Below are 23,581 nucleotides of genomic sequence, written 5' to 3' on the forward strand. Positions count from 1 at the left end.
ACATCCCCTTAGGAGACTCTGGTCAGCTTACAGTCCAATAGATCTTTTTGAGAAAATCTAAATTTGAACACCGGAGAACTCAGTCTATGTTGAGATGGGAATGTTATCAGTTGTTCCTGTATTTTTACATTTTTTATCCTTTCCATCGGTTTACTTAAACCGGTTCAGGTTCAGGTTTTCCATTCACAACTTTCTTATGAACCCGGTTTGTTTACGGGTCGGCATCTTCGGTTTTCGAGTTTGTTTTGCTCTAGCCCTATTGGTAGTTATACTTGAGAAACATTCGAATTCTTAAATATATGAAAGGCAGAAAGTTAAATCAGAAAAGGAAAGTTCAAAATAAATACAGAAGGTGGAAAAAAGAAAGTTGAAAGTTCAAACTGCGAATTGAACTTGCTTACCTTTCATGCTGGTTCGTAATTTGCTAGTACTGGTGAAAATCGCAATATTGTATCTCAGTGAGAAAATCATATGACATAGCTTGAGGTTGTGGACCAAGTGCAATTGATAAAAAGAAGGCAGTTGGTTCTACCTTAGCATACAAATTGTATGTGCCATTTGCCATGTCCACTGCCTGCAGTCACTTGCACAGAAAGTGAAGACATGGGGTTGTGATTGAACATTTGAACATACCATCAGTTCAGTAATAAGGTTGAAGGTGCATCATGGAAAAGAATTACATGCTTTATATCCGTGAAAAGGCAGAAAAGATATTTAATTATGATAACTTTTATGGGAGACAGTTTGCGGATGACGAAAAAAGAAAAAGAACGAATACGTTTCTTTGAATTCTCCTCATAAATTTACAAAAATCAATCCTCGAAGAGGAAATGAATTAAGTAACCATCATTTAATAACAAAGCTAGACTAATCAAATAACTTTCCTATCTGCAAAGTTGGCTAGACTGTAATTGTAGTTACCTGCATTACACCTTTCTGCAATTTCTGGCAGAAACCAAACTTCGAAATGGCAGTGTTGGGTACTGGTGGTGATCATGGTGCTTCTTCATAGGCATCAGCATGAACTCCAAGAGCAGCCCGTCCAGAAGGGTCAGGGTTCTTTGACCACGCTGAATCCCATTCCAATGCTTTGGCAGTACTGCATGCCACGCTTGGGCCTCCAGGGACCGTTGATCTTGCTGGGTTCTGCTCAATAAATGGCTCAATTGAGTTGGAAAGTAATATAGAAGACGTGAAAAAATTAAATGAGAACCGCATACGAATCAGTGGTCTTGCACTCTCGCTAGGTTATGATAAAATAACAAGAAGCACAAATACATGAATATCAGTTTTTTGGATAGTCAAAAAGAGGTCGGAAATTGAAAATCAAGGATTAACATCGACAATTACCTTTTTTTCATGATTTAAATACCTTTCGTGTATAATTAAGTTTTGCAAAATGTATAACAAGTTTTACACAGAATAAACTTATCGTGGGTTTTGAGTTTAAGTTTTTATTTCTATAAAAAATTGCAATCCCTCGTACTTCCATTTTCTGAAATGAAAGGCGAGGTAATTTTGTGATATGCAAAAGATTCCATTTTATGAAATGAAAGGCTAGGTAATTTTGTGATATGCAAAAGAGGTGACTTGTGGTGGCTGTGATATGCAAAAGAACCCTGTAAAATAGAGGGGTGGAGAAGTGGCTAGACTCTCCCTTCTGAAGCTATATCCATTCATTAACTAGTTGGATCATGAAAGATATTTAGTGGCAACTCCTCCACCTAAAGCTTGAGAGAAATATTATTTTGTCCATTTAAAACTCTTCAGAATTTTACCATTCAAAAAAAAAAAAAAAACTCATAAGAATTTTCCAAAGAAATAGAAAAGTAAAATATGAAACAAAACAATTAAAGTTGTAAAAAAAATAATAATAGCCCCACCTTAGGAAAGAACCTCTCAAAGATTGCTCGGTAATAGTATGCCTCCTTTGTGGTTGGAGTATTCTCAGGATAAATGAAGCTTGCATGCGTCAACATTGCATCGGAAACCTAACCAGTTAGAAACAGGAAGCATTAATAGCAGTGTATCACTAGTTAAGATACCTAAAACCATGAAAAATTTCAGACATAACCCATAAATAAGAGTGTCAAGCTAGCAAACTGAGATGAATAGCTAAATCGAAACATAAATAAGATGCATTGCATCAATCTTATATTCAGAAATGTCAAAAGGATAAAGTACATGTTCATTGGCATGGTCTTTCAAGCCGTCAATCCAGCTATACCCAACTCCATCACTAAACTGTTCCTTCTGCCTATAGAGGATGTGCTGAAAATAAAGGTCAAAGAAAAATGTCAACTCCTTCAAGAAAATTGGTCCCAAAACAAATATCCATCCACTAATTTAAGTAGGTGAGGACAGTTAAACCGTAGTCAGGTTGCTGAAGAAAAGAAGCTACAAACCTTTGGCAGATACGGATTCTGATCATCATCAAAGGCATTCCGCAGAACCCATTTCTCAATTCGACCAAGATCAGGTCTAACCTATAATTGACAGATAAGATCATCAGCAGAACAGTTAACAAGTGAACAGATGTAAATTTTCGATAATTGAGTTTTAGATAAACAACTATTCTGTGTCTTTATGTTAAAACATCACTTTCAAATGCATAAATAGAAAATGGATTTGAATAGAGAAAACAGGCTGTGCTAATAGAAGCTCCCAAATATAGGTTATTGTGGTAACATATCAGAATAATATTTGGCTCCACTGCGAACTAGCTATTGTGGGCATCATCTTGACAGGTCATTTTACAGTGGAATGTCTCGTATGGATGACTGTTGAGTGTTGACGCATAATGGTATGCCTTCATGACATCTCATGCCTTAAGATCACTGTCAATACTGAAGTAAACATCTAACTAACTAATAGGCAAATTCTTAGTTTCCCAAGAGAAATAAAATCTTAGTATTTTGAAGGAAATGAAGGTGTGCTCATGAAAGAATACATTTACACTGAAATCCAAACCAAGTACACATGCACTTTTGTTTCTGTAAAATCATCATATTTTAGGTCCTGCTAAACCATTCTCTCCCCCGCTCCTGCCCCCAAAAGCCTAGGAGATCGGCTACCATATTTTAAACTAAAGATCATTTGCTCAAGACAGCATCCTGCTTTAACAGGGACACAAAATCAAAAGCAGATCACCTTGTAAAACATATGTCCTCAGTTTTGGCAATCATGCAAGGTCAGTGGTACTGTCATTTTTTAACTCTTTCTTTTCAAGATAGCACAAGGCTTTCAAAATCAGGAGTAAAGAAGTAAAACAAAGGACATTTTTTTTTAAAGACGACTTTTATTACCGAGAATAGGCAACAAGTATGGGACAAGATGTCCCCACTTGCGACAATTACAAACCATCAGAATTACACTACTACATTGAAAAATATATTAATTCTCCATAGTAAAATAAAGGACATGACCAAGATGGCTTTAGACAAAAAAAAGAAGAGAAAAAGAAAGAATAAATATGGAGACACACGGGGTCCCTCGACTACCAGGAAATAATTATTAAAAACCAAAACTGCCGTATTCACTCCACCTAGTGCTAGTGAATCTGCATATTTGCAGTGATCAATTTAACACACTCATTTTTTGAACTTTTGGGTGGTCATCCTCGTCCGAGATCATTGTGTGAAATACTAGTAACATTTTCCTTAAACGTGATTCACTTAAATGATCAGAGAAAAAATATAAACATATAACAGTATGCACAAAGAAAACAAAAAATGGCCAACCATACATACCATCTTCCATTCTGGATCAATGTCCATCGCTATACTTAGGAAATTTTTATCCAAAAAGGGTACACGAGCTTCCAAACCCCATGCTGAAGTTGATTTGTTAGCCCTCAGGCAATCATATAAATGAAGAGCTTTAATCTAAAAAAATGGAAAACGATTCATTAATCAACTACATTACTGAAGAAGATTGCAGGCTAACAAATATAAAATATACCAAATTACATATTGCATAATATCCAATTTGGCTTCATAGAAGTTTTAGCAATAGTCATAAGAATAAAACACAGGACCCCATGCAGGAAAAAACCAGTAGACACAAGAAATTCCTGTAAAAGAATGATCATGACCCGTAAGGAGAGACGTGAGAAAGGAGATAGAAATAGCCACACATGAGAAAAAGAGGTTCATTAAATTTGAAAATGAACATAAAATGGATTATATACAATGCTTGAAAAGTGACCAAAATACCCCTGCACGGTATTTTCTAACGTGTTTTATCTATGGTATCGAATCCAACTTCTATAACCATATTTGCATCTATGAATTGAACTTCAATCCTTGCTGTTTATGCAAAATTCTACTGCACGATGGCTCATTCTAATCATGAAAACCACCAACATCAGTTCAAGCGGAAGGGAAATTGAGATCATTACAAGGAAACCAATTCTTAAGTAATATTGAAAGCAGAAACCATTGCATAGACTACCTTTCGGCATGTTTCCAAATGAAGCTCCTCCTTGTTCGGTGCCTTGTGAAAGTACAAGTAGCCTCCAAAAATTTCATCCGAACCTTCCCCAGAAAGAACCATCTTTACACCCAATGATTTAATTTTTCTAGACATCAAAAACATTGGAGTGCTGGCTCTAACGGTGGTCACATCATATGTTTCAATATGATAAATAACTTCCTCGAGTGCATCTAAGCCTTCCTGAAATAGAAGAGAAACCAATATTACTGTCTTGTAGTACAATACCACATCCAACATGTGACAATGCCACATCCAACATGTGATTTGATCTTGTTTAGGTCATGGAGAAGAGAAAGATACCTGCACCGTGAAGTAAAACTCATGGTGATGAGTGCCAAGATAATCAGAAACCTCCTTGGCAGCTTTAAGATCCGGCGAACCCTGGATAAAAAGCATATAGTATATATCAGATCTGTTTAAATATTTTTCTAACTCTTAATTAATATGTGCAACATACACATAGTAATCCATAGCTTAACAGTTTTATAACAGTATCAGGTCTCAAATCATATATTCTTGGTACAATGTGTGAATACATGTTCACATAAGTGTACATTATAAATGTCCAGATAATAGGTCTGTATATGAATGTAAATTTTCCACAAGTCTACCAATTTCCTTGGAAAAATATCTGATTGAAGTAGTTTCTAGCTCGGCAAAGTATGTGGTTTACTTCCAATAAAATAAATCGCAGAGCCCACAGTAAGAAGTATAATGACCTGCAAACCAATGCAAAATGTATGTAATTTTGATCCCCACTGTCTAGCAACTTTTGATTCAGCCAAGTAGCGTGAAGCAACAGCAGCAACAAGTGATGAGTCAAGTCCTCCAGATAAGAGTACGCCAAAGGGTACATCCGTCATAAGTCTCTTTACCACAGCCTGGATGATACAAGAAAAAACAAAAGAATGGCACTGAGAAGAGAAGATCAACTTGAGGAATTCAGTAACGAGTCAAGCCACAACATCAAATGTGTATTACAAGCTGAAATTTTCTTGCATGCTTGAACATAATAATGAAAATTTTGAGATGTATAACAAGGAGTTAACTGAAGCAGTAGAAAGCAAAATTTATAATTTAAAGAAGGGAAATGATCTCAGCACAACCATGTTTTAGTAATTGCACAAACCCAGGTTGTCTTTTCCTTTTCAATTGGCTTTTTAGAGCTTTTGGGGAATTGTAATAACCTTTGACAGCTCTTTCAATATTAAAAGACACGATGACTTAGTGAAAATATCAAAACATGGTTGTGATATCATTTCCCTTGAAGAAAGATGTGGGCACAAATTCAAAATTTATGTCCAAAAAAGTGACCAGATTCAATGAATTTCGTTACTTACAAATTGACTTTTTTTTATAGGGAGATGATATTTTCAGGCCCCTGCAGTACGCAAGCACCCCCCTTATAACATGATTTGACGTGAACAGTGGGCAACTTTAACGCTTTTTGACGTCAAATCATGTTAAAAGGGGGGCACATGCGTACTGCAGGGGGGTGAAAATATTATCGCCCTTTTTATAAACTCTTAATAGCCTTTTACTTTTCAAGGTCAGCCCTTGTAAAGTATGCTCTACCAATAAATTTGAATACAAGGAAAAGAAGATATTGACCATTACTTCATATTCAAAATAGGAATATAAAAGGTTAAAGAACACTTGTCTCTGTATTAAAGATGATCAAATCTAGAACAAAAAAATTGAGGGTTAGAGATCAAAGGTACTCGCAGGTGAAGACATAATGCCTATCAGTGGGAGGTTTTGTCCCACATTAATTAAATTTATATTTCTAACCCTACCTCTTCTCAGTAAAAGGAGTTTATGTCTCTCTCGTGAATCAATACAATTATTTTAGAGATGGATGCAAGGTTACAAGCTCCAACAAGGATTCTGAATGTATTTTCTACAGGGAAAAGAAAATAGAGATGTGTCTCGAAGCAACTTATATTACTTGCACAAAATAATCATTAACATTAAGGAATTACGAAATGTAGGAAAAGTTCAGGGCGTGCCTTCTCAAAGGCCTCACGCAAAACTAAGGGATCATAAGGAGTTGATGGTATCTGTTCAGAAAACCATGGTGGATTATACCATCTCCTGAGCTCTCCTGCAGACATTCCCAAGTTAAACGGGAAAAAAACGAAATAAAGCAATATTTTTCGACTTCAAAGGAAATTGGATCAGCATATGTGCAGAGGAAAATCACAAGAGCAGCTATAATGACAGGCGTTAGACTATTTATTTTTTTTAAATCCCGATTTATTCTGTTTGAAAATGCAATCAAACTTCCACAGGTTCTTAATTTAAAACAGAGAACTCTGAAAAGTATTACACTGGAATAAATGGCCTACCGTGTTTGCTGGAATATATATGCCCAGGAGGGAAGACAGTGAAACGTTCACAATCATCACTAAGAGCTTTCATTTCTGAAGCAAACCAAACTGATCCTGAAAAATAGCAGAGGCTAATAAGTGAAAATCATTCAACTCAACTCAACAAAGCCTTTGTCCCAATAAGTGAAATCATTATATATATATATATATATATATATATATATATATATATATATATATATATATATATATATATATATATACACACAATCCTGAAGATAAAATACATAAAAATGAAGCATGCACAAGCACAACATAAACAAACTCAGAAAATTCCTATCTGATTAGCATTTTCAAAATTAGAGAAATTCAAGACATCAACGAGAATTGTGGATAAATTAGATTAGTTCAACCCACGACGTTCAATAATATAAAACATCCATATTGTAAAAACTCTTGCAATCTGATGTGTAAAAGACGGAGGGTGAAATATGAATAGAAGAGCAAACTGACATAATTCATGGAGTTTGTAGTATGCATATTCATAATAGGTTACAGCCCTAATCACTAGCTTGCATAATAACACAAATTCCACGAATTTCAGAACTGCTATTCTATTAGTTAAATGATGCGCCACTAATGTATACTCAAATGTGAGTTATTTCTAGCACAATTCCTCAAGCTATAATATGTCTCGGAACATGTTAAGCTTGCAGGCTAAATGGAATGATGGATATGACGATCAAGTGTGAGTCATGTAGTCAAAGCAACTACAGTAAGATCAATCTGGTGCTGTCTAACATTTTTGGGTAGAAATTCAATCAGATGAAAGTGAAAACTGTTGATGTTCCTCTTGGGAAGACTAGAACATCTCATCTTTGAATCTAGGTTACAGCTCTGATCACAAGCTTATATAATAACAAAAGTTATGAGATAGAGCAAACCCAAACTGAAGTTAAGAGATAGAGCAAACCAAAGCCGAAGCAAGCAAAAGAAGCTAAATCTAACGAAACAAGTTCATACGGAATTTCTGTACCACAATCCCAAACCCACACCAAGCAAACCTGCCAACCATGTAAGTATGTAACATAGGGTCGATCAACATAATGAAAGAAAAAAAACAGCCTCCCTACGAAATGCAAAAATGGGTTTTCTATATACATTATCATTCAAAAAGCATGGAAGAAAATGAGAATATAAACATTCATTTGCCCTCATCTTCTTTGTATTCACAAAGATATAAATCTTTATGTGATCTTAACGAACAGGCTGTAAATGTTAATTGAAGAGAAAACATGCAGTTTTGGAGCTCATATACAAAGCCACAATCACGTACCATCAAGACCCCAGCCCATGTAGAGTGGAGTAACACCAATAGCATCCCGTGCAGCAATGAAACTTTTGTCATGGGTGTCAAGGAGAACAAAGGAGAACATACCATCCAACATGTCCACAAAATCCTCTCCATATTCCTCATACTATTACAGAAAAATAAATAGACATATCACTGACTGCCAGTACCATCAGTTTAAAAAGAAAAACAAAACCAAACCATTAGCCTTCATGGAAGGCATACTGGAGGATATAAAAAGTGCAAGTTTACTTCTCATCCCAAGTTGGGGTGCTAATGGACCATAGGAATATCACTAAGTTACCAATTACTTACAAGATGAGCAATCACTTCACAGTCACTACCGGTTCGGAATTTGTGTGACTTCAGCTTGCCCCTCAGTTCCTCATGGTTATAGATCTCACCATTAACCTAAGGTATAAAAACCCAGAAACTTTCCATAAAACAAACCAAGAAGATAAATACTGGTACCCAAGAATTTATACAACAAAATTTTGCAATAGAAAAAATAAATTCTACATCAATAAAATATTCATGATATGGATGAAATCCTATGATTTGGCCGACACTTCGAATTTATTGCTGACACACGTGTCCTGCCGTGTCCGACATGACACGCGTGTCTACCCATGTCGACACTCCTTTGGACACTTCTTTATTTAGTGCTATAAGTGTTGGGGTTAATGTGGGCGTGTGGACACATTTTTTTGCCATTTCAAGTATGACATTTTGTTCTATTGTTGCATATTGTGTTTACCTCTTTTATTATTAATTATTCTTTTATTATAAACTCTTTTTTAGCTCTTCTATAACTAATATTTGTTGTTGTATAATATATACACTTTCTATTTTAGCCGTGTTTCTGTTTCTAAATTTTGGGGGTTCGCCGTGCCTGACACTCAGTGTCCGTGTCGACACGTGACACCCGTGTCCGTGTCCACAAATCATAGATGAAATCAATAGTTTAATGAAACTGTTCAATAATGTAATAGAAACCAGCATTAAATGGGTCACTGGACCTTCCATAAAGCAATTTGGAGGCTAAAATACAGGAATCCAAAAATTTAGTCAGTGGAGAACTAATCGGAAACAACAAACAAGGTTTAATGAGAGTTAAATAGGAGTTTCACCGTGAACAGAAGTGAGCATCAGATCAATCAATGGAAAATTAATATCAAAAGAAAATAAGCAAGCACTAATGACGAAAGTAACAACAAATGATCATATGATGACCATAGTGGAACAAATTGAAACCATATTGAAGGAGATTCAGGAGCTATGTTCTAGACAAAGTTCAAAATATATATATATATATATAGAGAGAGAGAGAAAACTGTTGGTGAGCTTAAGCGCATGGAAATTTTGGTGCGCTGAAGGGGTTTTTCAAAACGCATGAATGAAGTGGTCCCACTATCGAACGAAAAAAGAAAAACCCACTTGAAACCCACTTACAGAGAGCTTGAGAGTCTGCTACAAAACGAGGAGAGGCATCGGTGAGAGAGAGAGAGCATCGGTGAGAGAGAGAGCTTGAGAGTCGGCGATGTTAGAGAGAGAGAGAGAGATGCTAGCAGAGAAGACGATGAAGACGAGAGTGGGTTTTTCTTTTTTCGTTCGATAGTGGGACCACTTCATTCATGCGTTTTGAAAAACCCCTTCAGCGCACCAAAATTTCCATGCGCTTAAGCGCACAAACAGTTTCCTCATATATATATATATATATATAGAGAGAGAGAGAGAGAGAGAGAGAGAGTTTTTATATTGTGTAAGCCCGCATAGTCCAGTATTTTTCAAAAAGTATTGTACGGCTTACACCATAAGATGATCCAAACCGTCCATTTGATGGGCCACGGCATAAATAGGTTGTGTGTGTGTCCCAAAAATTATTTCGGAGGGTTGGGATCATCCTATGGAATTAATTTTTGGGACACAACCTATTTACGCCGTGGTCCATCAAATGAACGGTTTGGATCCGCTTAAGGTGTAAACCGTACAGCACTTTTAAAAAAATACTGGACAATGCGGGCTTACACCCATATAAACTCTCTCTCTCTCTCTCTCTCTCTCTCTCTCTCTCTCTCTCTCTCTCTCTCCATACTGATGCGATACATACAGGCAGATGCAAACTAAAATTTTAGCCTGCAGATACAATAGTTAATTATTCGTAGAAAAATCCAAAAAATCTCCTCTTTTGAGAGAGCATTCCTCCAAAAAAATCCCCCTTATTTTAAACAATAAATTGATAAATCCAAAAAAAAACCTTGTATCAGCAGGTTTTATGAACTTTCTAAACTTGTTGTAGATTGTTTGTAAAAACATCCCATTGACACAAGTACGGGCAGGCTTTCAAAAACCAATTGTGTAGCACTAACATGAAGTTGACACATGGAGATTAGGCCTTCCTAGGGAGTTTAGAATATGATCTGGTGAGATGGAAATGATGCAACACCACATAAGCCTCAATAACATAACAGGTTCTCAGAAAATGTATGTGATTGATCAAAATAAAGGCTCAAGCGATAATCACATACAGTAACAGCAATTGTTTTGTCTTCATTGTAGAGTGGCTGGTCTCCAGAAGCTGGGTCTACAATAGCTAATCGTTGATGAGCAAGGTAACAGTCCTGATAACAATGTAAGCCACTCCAATCAGGACCCCTATGTCGCAACCTAGGTTTGAGAAAAAGAGCACATCAAAGACCAAAGCAATTAGATTCAGTAGCCTGTTTGTGTAAAAATAAATGGAAGTGAATACTCATAGTAGAAGAGGAAGCAATTAATTCAGAAAAAAATGAACGTGAACGCACTAAATAATGAAAATAATAAAAACATATGGGTTGGAACTTTAAATTTGATAATAAAACTATCGGAAAAAAAATTGACTAAATTCCAAGCAAGATTTTGGGCATTCTTTTTTTGAAATGGTGAAATTTTATTAGCAATGCAAGACCACGACCGTGACAGTCATGGGCTCAAATAGAACAAAAAAGAGAAAAAAAACTAATAGGGTTACAGAGCTCACGAAGGTAAGAAATTGAAAATCTCTAACGCCGACCTAGTCACTACCACACGAGCTAGCTGGTCCGCCTCTACATTCGCCGACCTCCTCACATGATGAAATAGAATTATCTGACCCTTCACACGGTCGAGGATCTCATCCATGACCTTTGAAAATCTCCAGGGGTGAGGAGATCTCTGATCCAGCTATCTGGTAATATTGATGGAGTCTCCTCCCCTTAAAAGATTATCCAAGTCTCTATCAGCCATCAATCTAATACCCTAAAGAATTGGAATCACTTCCGACTTATTGAAATCCTTTACTCTGATCAGCTCAAAAAAAGGCTCACTTGGTAGAATCATCTTCGTTTCTAAGGACTCCACCAATACCCGTCGGGACCGGATTCCCAAGCTAGAACTATCAAAATTTAACTTCAAGGAGCCAAGGATAAGGGGATTCCATCTTGTGGCAACGATCGCCACACAATCCCTGCTTAGGCAAATCTCCTACAATATATAAGTACAAATTGAAGGTGAGGACTTAAGCCCAGGAGATGACTAAAGATATGACCCGCGGGTAAAAAAAGAGAGAGTGCACTTTTAGCTACTTTCTTAAAAGTGTCAGCATTTCACTCTTTCCTAACAACCCAGATAGGGGCCAACAATGCGTGCTTCCATAAAATCCTCCCCTTGTCAGGCCAATGAACAAAGAATCAATTGTCTAGGAGTTTAGAAATGTGCGAAGGAAAGACCTACAAGATTCCAAACAAATCTAATATTTTGGCTCAATCCTCTAGCGTACCTAAATGAATAATCATACGATCAATTGTCTCGCCCACACCCATACAAAGGGCACAATGATCAACAATTAGCATGTGGCACCGTCAGGTGGTCAATAGTCTTGATCTTATGTCGGGATGGCGTCCAACCGAATGCACATATTCTAGGTGGGGCTGGAATGCTCCAAATTTTGGAAAGCTATGAGGGAGGGGAACAAGAAGCGAGATGGAGGTAGAATGACTTTACTATGAAGGACCCAGAGGTGTTCAAGATCCAAACCCATTTATCACTTTCAGACTTTACCAAGTAAATCAAAGCGGCTACCCTGTCCACTTCCCTGTCAAAGAAGTTCCACCTAGATTCAATTTTCCAAGAGGTCTGTCTCTTTCTCTCGCAAAACAGTCCTGCACAAAAGCTTCCGTGTTCAAGGACGCTCGAAAGAGATCCAAGAACAAGACCATAAGAGACTCATAAGAGCAACATTTGTCACGCTAAACCCTAACTTTGGCCCCAATATAAACTCTGTACCTTTTTTTTGAATGGTTATAAACCCTGTAACTTATGCCATCTTGAAATTTTACCTTATGCCTTCTTGAAATTTTGAATTCTCTCAAGATATCCCTCCAAATTACTAATGTAATGAGTTTGAATTTGTCATCTGAGATCCATTTTCCAGGTTTGGAGCCATATTTTGATTCAATTACATTTGTCCAAATATGGGATCTTTCCTTACCAAACACCACAACCACTTCCCAAGAAATGCTTTATTGACTTCTCTCAATTGGCAAATCCCAAACCCACCATTTTTTTATAGGTTTGCAATAGTGTTTAAAAACGGGGTCAAGTACTCGGTTGACATGGATGAGTACTCGGACGACGCGGTCATAATTCAGGAGGGTCAAATGAGTTTTTCTTGACTCTGTAGGGCAAAATGTGGAACGCGGCCAAGGTAAAAGTGAGTCAACTCGGGGGAGTCCACGATGACGGAGGGGAGTTTTAAACTATGTTTGTAGACTTCCTTCCAACTGACTAAATGCACATTTTCTTATCGTCGGCCTCCCCATAAGAAATTCATTGAATTTCTTCAATTCTTTTGACTAATTGGGCATCTGAAGGGAGAGAGATGGCAGATCGGGATTTTTTTTTTTTTTCGAATGGCAGATCGGGATGTTGGCCAGTACTGCTTTGACTAAAGTGATTCTTCCACCAAGCAATACCAAGTTACGCTTCCAAGTAGAGAGTCTTCTATCCACACTTTCCTCCCTAGCTCTCTTATTTGGATGACCAATTCCAAGAGGAAGGCCTAGATATGTGGTACGAAATTCCTCTATAGAACACTGTAAGGGACTTACAAAACTGACTTTCTTTGCTTCATCCAGGTGGATACCGAGCAATTTTGATTTGCTGAAGTTGGATCTTTGGTCAGTCACAACCTCATAGCACCACATAATAGATTTGAGCTTTAAGATTTTATCTTCATCTTCCTTGCTAAATATTAGGGTGTCATCAGCAAATTGGAGATGAGAGACTTCTAGATCCTGGTACCCTATGTCGAAGCCTTCGATCAGCCCACTACTTCTTACTTTTCCTAGCATTCTGCTTAGAGCTTTTCAACAACCAAAAATAGGAAAGGGGAGAGGTGGTCTCCTTGTCTCAAACCACAGGAGAGGACTTGAAGAAGGGTTTGGGAAGGCCATTAACCAAAATGGAGAACCATGTTGACAATACGAATCTCATCATCCAAGCTTGCATCGCCATCTCAGTTCAAATCCATTCTACCTAGCAAGTAATCGAAGCAGTCTCATACCACTCCGCCGTAAGCCTTTTCCATACTCAACTTACAATCCACCCCTTTCCTACCTGTCTTGGCATAGAGATCCATCACCTCATTTGCTATAAGGGTGTTGTCTAAGAATTGTTGGCCGAGGACAAAAGCCGACAAATTGACTGGTATCACTTTATGGAGCAATTTCTTCATCCTTTCGGCCAACACTTTTGCTAGCACTTTGTAGAGTCACCATACCAGACTAACCGACACGAAGTCCAATATTCTGTAGGAACCTTTTAGTTTAGGAATGAGAACTATAAATGTGGATCATGTGCTCTTGTCTAACACTAAACCCTTAAAGAACTCCTTAAAGAAAGTACAGATGTCACCCTTTTTAGCGTCACAACAGAAATGCTAAGGAGAATCCATCCACAATCTATACTTAATGAAAACAAACTAGCCCTGATTTCATTTTCTTGAAAAGGTTTTTCTAAATATTTTGGACATTCTTAAAGGAGACTCAAGTACATCAACTCAGCGGGAATTGCACGCACCCTAAACCGTGATTTAATTTAACAGAATTCGCATGCAACATGTTCATTCTTCCTAACAGTTATGATAGAATGACTGTATATTCCGCTAGGCGTTTTCCAATACAAAAGGAATCGTATTCCAAATCCCTCCAAGCAAAAAAAAAAAAAAACGCACTTTTCTTCAATTTTACGGTGTTTGGTTGCCAATGTAACATTGAAATCCCGGGAGACTACTAGACAAGTTTCAGAGGTAAATAATTCCATGTCTGGTGATGTGGCATCAATGTCCCCTCCTAATACTTTCCAACCCAAATTTCTCAAAAAAAGGAGGAATTTGGCTGGGAAAATTTTGTTCTTTCTCTGTCTCTCTTTCTATATTGGTAATGAGACAGAGGTTGGCAACCAAACACTCCTATCATTACTCTACTAGGTAAATTCTAGGTAAATCAAATGTTTGTCTCCTCCATGTTATACAACTAATCTACAAGGTAAATATCTGCAGTCAAACAGAGCCTAAATGCCATTAAAATTTCTCATGAGAATGCCATTTTCATAAGAGAGATGGAATTAGAAAAAATACCTGCGAGAGAGTGCGATGATTCGAGATCGTCTGGCCTGAGAGGTATCGCTGCAACCGAGGACTGCGAGAATTCCACACATGGCGGCGATTAACCAAGAGAAGAAGAAACAAGAGGCAAAAGGTTCTCTCTTTCTCTCACTTCTTAAATTAATGTGAGAGAGAGAGAGATTTCTACTCTTATTAAAAGATTCTGATTTTAGGGTTTTAGATCAGTTTCTAAAATGAGAGAGAGAGAGAGAGAGAGAGAGAGAGAGAGAGAGAGATCCTGCTCGTAGCGTGGATTTCTAATTTTAAGGCGGCCGCTGATTCTAATGAATTCAAAGATTCGATTCTAGGGTTTTGGAATCTCTCCAGATTCGTAGGTGACTGCCCTTTTCCTACACCGGCATAAGTAGATGTCGCCCAAATGTCGGCTATATAGGCTGTAATTTAGGGAGATGATAAATTCGCACCCCCTGTAGGATGATTCGCACCGCATATAAAGTGGATTGTGGTAGACTTTTAACGCTTTTTGACGTCAAATCACGTTATAACGGGTGCGAATCATCCTACAGGGGGTGCGAATATTGGAGATATTTAAATGGTCAAATGATCTTAAATATGGGGTTAAGTACTAGTGGAGCCTACTTGTCCAATGATCCAAACCGTCTATCTGCTTGGTTTTGCTATGGATGGGCATGCATCAAAATCCACTACAATTGGATGATTTTAAGCCTCCCTTAAATGGAAGGTGAGAAAATGAAGAATCAATAGTCTGTATTTATGTCACGAAATTAGAAGATTAGAATCATTCTATGCATATTTTCCAAGGAAAAATATGAATAGGTAGAAAATCAGGTGGGCCACTTGTTCAATGATCCAAACCGCTTATCTGTTAGGGTTTGCTCTGGATGGGCCATTCATCAAATCCAAACCGCTTATATGGGAAATTTTGTACCAATTCCATGGCGCCCTACTCCAGTAAGGCTATGCTTGGATTAATTGAATCAGGAATTGGAATTGACATCTTATTCTGATTCTTCTTCCGGTTCTCTTCAAAACGGAATTTGGTAATTGGAAAACAAAATTAATTAGTAGATTCTCATAGAATGTTCATTGCAACCTTTGCGGAATCAGAATACAACCTCTTGGGGCTGGAATAGACTCCAGCATATTTTCCCTTTAATTCTGCCCCGATCAGTCAAGCTCTCCTGAGTCTACGATTCTATACATTTTTTGAGTCAAATGCTAGAATCAAGCGGAATAAGAATAGGATGCCAATTCCAAAGCATGATCCAAATGCACCGTAATGTTGCCCAGGTCTAAATAAAAAATCATAATTGTCATCCTATTCCGATCCCGCTCGATTCTAACATTTGTCTCAAAAATGTATAGAAGCATGCAGGCGGGAATGACTTTGGTGCCGAATAAAAGGCAAAAAATGCTAGAATCTATTTCTTGCCCTAATAGGTGTTATTCTGATTTTGTCCTAGTCAGAATCAGGAATCAGAATCGACAACCTATTTTGATGCGCCAGAAAATGGAACGAAATTTTTTAAAATAAAATATTCAATTAAAAGTTTTCGATAAAAATTTTCATTCTGCATAGAGCATAAACATCATAGTATCTTGAGGTGCATGACTGAAAGAGTAGTTTCAAATTCCATGAGGATCAATACCAAAAAGCCGAACCATGATGTCTAATCTGATGAGGATTAGTACAAATAACCGATCCATTAGGTTTTGCCCATTGAGGCTTCCTTTCGCCCATTGAGGCATCAGTTCTTACTTGCCCACTTTTATGAGGATTAATATTCTAAAACCGGCCTATGATGACTTGCCCTTTTAGTTTTTATTAAGCTCACTTGGGAATCATTCGTTGAGGTTTCTAAGCTCACTTCTTGGCTCATCTTCCAAGCAACACATTCTTAAGCGACACCAACAACATACAACATCATCGGCAGACATCGGTCATCAATATTCAGCAGCAGGCATCAAATTGGGAAATTCTAATCACATTTCTTAAATGGGGAAATCTATTGTAATCTATATAGATTTTCTATCCGAGCACATTTGAGGGGGCATGTTAGAATATATGACATCTCACTGTTGGATTGGATTGAGATTCACCGTTGGATCATCCTGGTCATAGATTAAGCATGTTGGATAGATGAGACAGCCTAGATAAATTAGGCAACTGGATTAGATTAACAATTATGTTAGATTAGAATGTTCTATTCTTATCACTTTCCCTTCTTATCTTAACCTTTCTATGTTTATCTCTTTGAGTGTTTTATGTAAACCCTCATCAAAGCCTAATTGTAATCAACTTGATAAATTAAAAAAATCTTTGATTTTATCATACACCTAGGTGGACCTGCTATATCTAGCTGGCTTTGGATGTCGTTGTGAGATCAGTGTGACTTTTGGCCGTTCTTTTCCATCATCTCTAGATTTTGTTGTTGGTCGAAGTAGTGTGTGTCCGATAATTACAAGTTTAAATCTGTTGCATATTTCGGGTAAAATATTTGTAGTTCCAGTTATAGAATTATGAAGTGGATCTCCTATCATCTCAATTTACTATTCAAGAACTCATTCTGCTGCTTTTTGCCCTCTGTGTTTAACATATCTTTGAACGTGTGGGATTTACTCTCTTCCTCATAATTTTGTTACCCACACTATTTTAATAGGTAATTCATGTTGGGACCAGGGTGGAACTCATTCTTATACACTATTTTAATAGGTAATTTATGTTGGGACCTGTGTAGAACTCATCCTTAAAAGCTAGCCCTGCGGCTCAAGTCCGTATAAGCTCTCCCACATCCATTCACGTTTCTGATGTGTGATTATTACTTTAGCATGGAACCCCCAACAATCTCTCCTGCACGTGGAAGTAACATGGGAACTACGAGATCTTCCCCGTACACTAGGGTTACCGAGATTTTCCTTGAGGCCATGTTTGGATTGGAAGGAAAATATTTCTGACGAAAGTTATTTTCCTGGGATTTTTTTCTTTCCATGATGTAGAGGGAAACAATATGATTATGGTTAATTTAGAGGGACATTATCAACCAATGAAGGCCCCTCTTAAGTAAAAAATGAATAGGGTTGATTCAAGTCATCTTTTTTGTGTGTAAAAAAGGTAGGAAATTTTAGAAAAATATTTCCTTTCCAAACTTTTCTCAGAAATTATTGCAATGCAAACAAGAGATTTTCTCCATCGTCCAGGGTACACTGGAGCTACCACTCCCATACCACTTGTTAGGACCCAAGTAGAACTCTTCCTCAAAAGTAGTCATTAAGGGGAGTGTATTAGAATATATGAAAAATTAAGCAACTTAGTTGATTAGGATTAAATCTCCAAATCTTAGTCAATCTCTTGATCACAATTAAACCCTAACTAGTGCATTTTAGGCGATAAACAAGGAAAGAGATTAGCCAAGATTTGGAGAGAGATAATCCTAATCAACTAAGTTGCCTAATCGAATCCAACTATTACATCCAACCCAATATAAGCCCTTCCACATCCATTGACTTCTCCGATATGGGATTTTTGCTTTTGCGTGGTATGCAAAATTGAATTCATGAAGCACAAGCATACTTCTGTTAGGGGCTGTTTGGATACACGGATTTTAGAATATTGGATTTCCTGAGGGTTGATGGCAGACACGGGAAGAAGGAGAGCGTTCCATCGTTCTCTGATTTCTCACCCCTCTTTTCATCGCGCGAGAGATTAGGAGATCGTCCTAAATTCAGGTTTTAGAAATCTCAAGATGGAGGAGAGATTTCTAAAACCTGCATTTCTTACTTGATATCCATGATAATGGATTGTAAAATCCAGAATTTTACACCACTTTCAAACTAAAACCTCGCTTCTAAAATCCACGTATCCAAACTCCCCCTTATGGTTCGAGGGAATGCTGACATTCTGCATTGCTTTCTGTTATGGTTCGAGGGAATGCTAACATTCTGCATTGCATTTGTCATTTGTTTTCATCGGCTCTCGTTGACCAAACAGGCGGATATTATGGTATCAGAGCAAATCGATCCTCTGCCCTGTAAAACATTTGCAAATCCATTCTCCGGCGGGTGGACGATCTAGCCGTCCGCCCCGCCATCGCCACTCACTTTTTCTTTCCTGAAATTTACAATTCATATTTCAGTTTGAACGTCTCTGCTTTGCCTGATTTCTAATGTAAAAGAAGATGGAGCAGTTTTTCATTTATTCATTCTCCTATTTCCTCTCATTGTTCCTTCTGCCCACAACTTCTGCCCCAATGTCAAATCCATTGTCTGTTACGCAGAAATTCCAACAGACATTTGTTAAGGATCTGAGTTACTCGTGCTTCTCTTCAATGGCTGTTTCGTCCTGGGGTGTGTGCGCTAATTGCATCACTGACTTCCATGTCCGAATCGGGTGACCATATGTTTTTTTAATCTCTAAATAAAACCCAAATTATTATTATATTTCTTCTTCTATTTCCTACAACAAACACCCAAATCCCAATTCTTCTTTGCCGGGACTCGGAGACCCAATCCACCATTTCATTTCTATACACCCTTCAATATTGATGTTGTCATCCAACTTTCATTCTCCTTATATTGATATTGACACTCCATGTCTTTCAAACAGCCACTAATTTTATCTCCCCAGATTTGATATGCACACTCCCTCGAACAAAAAAATACAATTATTACAGTGTCAAATTTGCCGTCATTGTATTCAGACTCTGATTGTCGCTCTCGTATTTACTTCTACTTTGTTTTTCTTAATTTCTCTTTTCCTTTTGAAAGCCATATTTCTCAATGTTCTCCTTTTCTTTGTTGTATTTGGGTTGAGGTACCTAATTTTTGGTGCGTGCCCGAAATGGTTTCTCTCCCCAATTGAGGTGGCTCGGTCCGAGGTGCGTGCCTAAGAGATTAATTCAAGATTTTATATGGATCGGTATTCAAAACCGATCATCGAAGCCCATTGATGCTCACATTTACCTATTAAGGCCAGGTCCATAGTGACCTCTTTCCATAAGGATTGCTATCCAAAATGACCCATTAATTACATTTTAAGGGATATTTTATTGCAATCAACTGTATGTTGATTTTCTATCCACATACGTTTGAGGGGGCATGCTACTATGCTAGAATAGTAGAATGTATGGGATCAGATATAGAAAGATCTAACCATTGGATCATGTAGTGGTAGATTAGGAAGTTTATTAGTTATATATTTTGAATTTCAAACACAAGTAGTTTGGGTAGTTAAGCACATGTTTAAAATGTGTTTTATGTAACTGTTTCTCTGTAAATGTAGTGCAAAAAGCGCCCCATATTGCATTGGGTTTTCTCCACATTTCCCTGCAATTTCAAACATTTTCAGAAGTTGCATCTGATGCTAACTAAAGTTAAGGGGGGCCCTATGCAAATCTGTTTCTTGCTTCCCCTCCTTTGTGAAGTTTGGCACATGAAGTTTTGAAGTAATCGTTTTGGGTGTTGAATTTCTTGAGAATTTTGTACTCTAGAGACAACATAGAAAAAAGGATGCGAAGCTCACAGGAGCCTTTGTAGAAACCGTCTACAAGGGCTGCACTGTTGGATCCACGTCATCCCGAGGGCATTTATAATGGCACTTGATTTTTTTTGAAATGGCACTTGATAACGGTAGAGAAAAGACTACAGAAATCAACCGTTGGCTTTTATTGGCAGAACCCTAAAAGTGGCATGTTGATCAATGGTCTAGGCTCTTCCGATCAAGGTGTTATCAACAGCATCTCGCCTGACCAATGATTGCCGTTCAAATCAATGGATCTGATCATGTTAATAAGGCCAAAGTGGGCCCAATAAGGATCTTATAGGAAGGGTCATAAAAGTAACTTTATTTTTAGCCTTATCCCTTAGATGCCATTAGGGCTGCACAAAAACCGGACAAACCGATAAATCGAAACGAACCGGGCCTTTCGGTTTGGTTTGGTTTGGTTTTTCTCGGCATTCGTTCGGTCACGGTTTAGAATTTTACCGAACCGATCCCATTGGTTCGGTTCACGGTTTTAGAGTTTTAATCCGAAAATTAACCGAGCCGAGAAATGGAGGAAAAGATGAAATGATTTTGTGTCATTATCAAATCTAAGGTGAGTTAATATCATTTGTAAAGAGAAGAGTGGTGGTTTAAACATGGGAGGTGTGTCTATATCAATTCCCTATATTCAAAAGTAAAGAATACATTCACCCCTTCCTCTTAAACGACCCTTAGAAGTGTAAAAAGAATAGTCCTAAATACTTAGAGGGGCTGTCCAAGAGAAGAAGAAGGTAGGGTGGGTGGGGAACGTATTTAAACCTTTTTTTTTTTTAATAGATAAACGTATTTAACTACTTGATTTGGATTTGTACCAGAAAAACCGTGAACCGAACCGGATCGGTTTGGTTACGGTTTTGATTTTCTCCAAACCGATGTGAATGGTTCGGTTAAAAAAAACTCCCTGAACCGAACCGGACCGAACCGTGTGCAGCCCTAGATGCCATGACACATACAAGATGAAGAGACATAAAAGTTACTTTCACATCAGATTATGCCAGTGAAGCAATTGAATGTGGGCCATTGCTCAGTTATTTTGGGCCGTTATTCTGTAGATCACATTTTCAAACGGTTAGGATTGTCTAATCTATCATACCATCTTGATGCTGTATATGTAGGCCCAACCACAAGTGTGTCATATAGGAACTTCCCATATTATCATCCCCCTGTTAACATATGCCAAACTTTCTAAAACAGAACTTGATTTATTCAACACTAAAAGCAGTTAAATAGAAAACATATTTTAAGAGCAACAGCATTTTAAGTCATTTTAAGAGCAAGTCACTGTATTCCCATCAGTTAGATGGAGAGTGCAGCCCTTAGAAGAGAAACAGCAGTTGCATTTGGGAGGGAGCTTTTCAGCACCACTAGACGTGCAGGTCACATAATCCACCTCCAAGCAATATTGAGGACATGCCTTTACTTCCATACTGTTTGGCAACACTCCAACCAAAATCATGCCTTTATCATCAACAAACAACAAAAACAAAGAAATTAATGAAGATTTTGCTTAAGACACCCCTTTTATACAGTGAAACCACCAAATACAGTGGGGCTACATTATTCCATGATCCACACTGTTCATTTGTTAGTCCCTAACTTAAATTGTTTCTACCCTGAAAATCATCTCAGTAGGATGATTCTTAACCCTTCAAATTGTAGGGCACGACATGTTATAGGAACATCTGCAGATCGGAGGAAGTCCAGTATTTTTTTAAAACTACAGTGGGTCTAACTACATAGGATGATCCAAGCCTTTCGTTTGTCAGGTCACAACTTAAATAGGCTGTACCCTGTAGATCTTCTCGATCCATAAGATGATCTTAATTAACCCACAGATCTATAGACGTTGCTATAATGTGCAGTCCCGCTACGGATCGGAGGGTTAGGATCATCCTATCAAAATGATCTACAGTGTAGAGCCTATTTACGTTGTGGCCCGACAAATGAACTGTTCGGGTCATCTATCAAGTGAACCCACAGTACATTTTGAAAAATATAACTTCCAACAAATGAACTGTTTGGATCATCCTATATGAAGTGAAACCACAATACCTTTTGAAAGATACAGGACATCCTGTGCTCACACCGCATAAAATCTGGTGTGCGTTTATCAAAACGGAGATGATACCCCCGGCAGTACGCCATGCGCCCCCCTTATAACGTGATTTGACGTGAACAGTTCGTAACTTTAACGCTTTTTGGAAGCAAATCACGTTAAAGGGAGCGCATGCGTACTGCAGGAGGGGGGTGAAAATATCATCGCCCTTAGGCCCCTTATCAAAAACAAGATAATGCGCTAGTATCTTTGAAATTATTATTTTATGTAAATCCAGGAAAGTGATATTTACACTCCCTTCTTGTTTTGATAATGGCAGCCAGTTTGGGTTCTCTTTCCATCGTTTCACCCATGGCTGTTAGAGCTCAAATCAAGCTGCCAATAGCTAATCATAGAAGTCCAAAATAAAGAGAGGAGTGCCAATATTGAAACAAGGGGTGCAATACATAAATGCTTATACTAACCATGGTTGTGCACTTGTGCTTACTACAGAAGAGTAAACAATTAAAAGGAAAAGGAATTACCAGAAACCACAATGAAAAGAATAGAGATTGGGAGTCTGGTGGCAGCCATGTTTCTCACTTGCAGACCTGGGAGAAGGAATAGAGTATTTATAGAGAAAAAGACTCAGATAATGTGTGTTGAATAAAGGAGCGCCCATTTGTTGGCTAAGGTCACATATATGTATATAATATATTGCACCCAATTTTCAAAGGGATTGAAACGTGATCATTTCTAGGGTTCTTATGTTGGATGCAAATTTTTTCCAAGGAAAATATGAGCGGGCAAAAGTACAAGCAAGCCCCACTTGTGTAATGATCCAAAATCCACTCTCATTGGACGATTTTATCCCTTCAATTTTAAGTCATTTAATATTTAATAGATGGTAAGAAAGCAAAGAAGCAAAGGTCTGTCTTGATGGCCACAAATTGGGGGGTTTGGATCATTTAACAAGGGGGCCCAACTTGTATCTTTTGGGAAGGCAGGATGGAAAAGACTAAGGCTCTGTTCACTTGCGTTCCCTGGAAAGCAAATCCCTGGAAAACAGTCTCTTTTTTCCTTGACAAGACATTGACAAGACAGAATTCTGGTGTTCACTTGCTTTCCAGTGAAAATAGAATTACACATGTGGAATTTCTGCAATAAG

At 37.8% G+C, this 23,581-nt stretch overlaps 1 protein-coding gene and 1 long non-coding RNA gene across 2 annotated transcripts; both read right to left on the bottom strand.

Annotated features, from left to right (window-relative positions):
* Positions 1-700: 700 nt before the first annotated feature.
* Positions 701-15,223, bottom strand: LOC143848605 (asparagine synthetase [glutamine-hydrolyzing] 2). The gene is made up of 14 exons (XM_077357581.1): positions 14,831-15,223; positions 10,704-10,842; positions 8,491-8,586; positions 8,161-8,302; positions 6,843-6,938; positions 6,504-6,598; positions 5,214-5,375; positions 4,795-4,875; positions 4,453-4,674; positions 3,750-3,884; positions 2,406-2,486; positions 2,185-2,271; positions 1,884-1,991; positions 701-1,146 (listed from the first exon to the last, which is right to left on the bottom strand). The coding sequence occupies exons 1-14, from the start codon at positions 14,908-14,910 to the stop codon at positions 994-996; spliced, it is 1,677 nt and encodes a 558-aa protein (XP_077213696.1). The 5' UTR covers positions 14,911-15,223; the 3' UTR covers positions 701-993.
* A 6,290-nt stretch (positions 15,224-21,513) lies between these two features.
* On the bottom strand, positions 21,514-23,133 carry LOC143849194 (uncharacterized). The gene is made up of 2 exons (XR_013235585.1): positions 22,959-23,133; positions 21,514-21,836 (listed from the first exon to the last, which is right to left on the bottom strand). It is a non-coding gene; the product is annotated as an uncharacterized LOC143849194 (long non-coding RNA).
* Between the last annotated feature and the right edge of the window lie 448 nt (positions 23,134-23,581).

The sequence above is a fragment of the Tasmannia lanceolata genome, unplaced genomic scaffold (assembly GCF_043159265.1).
Source record: "Tasmannia lanceolata isolate RefF3 unplaced genomic scaffold, GAP_Taslan_0.1 ptg000016l, whole genome shotgun sequence".
NCBI lineage: Eukaryota > Viridiplantae > Streptophyta > Magnoliopsida > Canellales > Winteraceae > Tasmannia > Tasmannia lanceolata.

What these genes read in the sequence shown, in the direction of transcription:
- LOC143848605 (XM_077357581.1), bottom strand. Translation starts at nt 14,910, where the DNA reads ATGTGTGGAATTCTCGCAGTCCTCGGTTGCAGCGATACCTCTCAGGCC. An exon ending in AGTTTTACTTCACGGTGCAG is followed by an intron (nt 4,675 to 4,794) that starts GTATCTTTCTCT and finishes CTTCTATTTCAG; the next exon opens with GAAGGCTTAGATGCACTCGA. An exon ending in ATTTGGAAACATGCCGAAAG is followed by an intron (nt 3,885 to 4,452) that starts GTAGTCTATGCA and finishes CCATTTTTTTAG; the next exon opens with ATTAAAGCTCTTCATTTATA.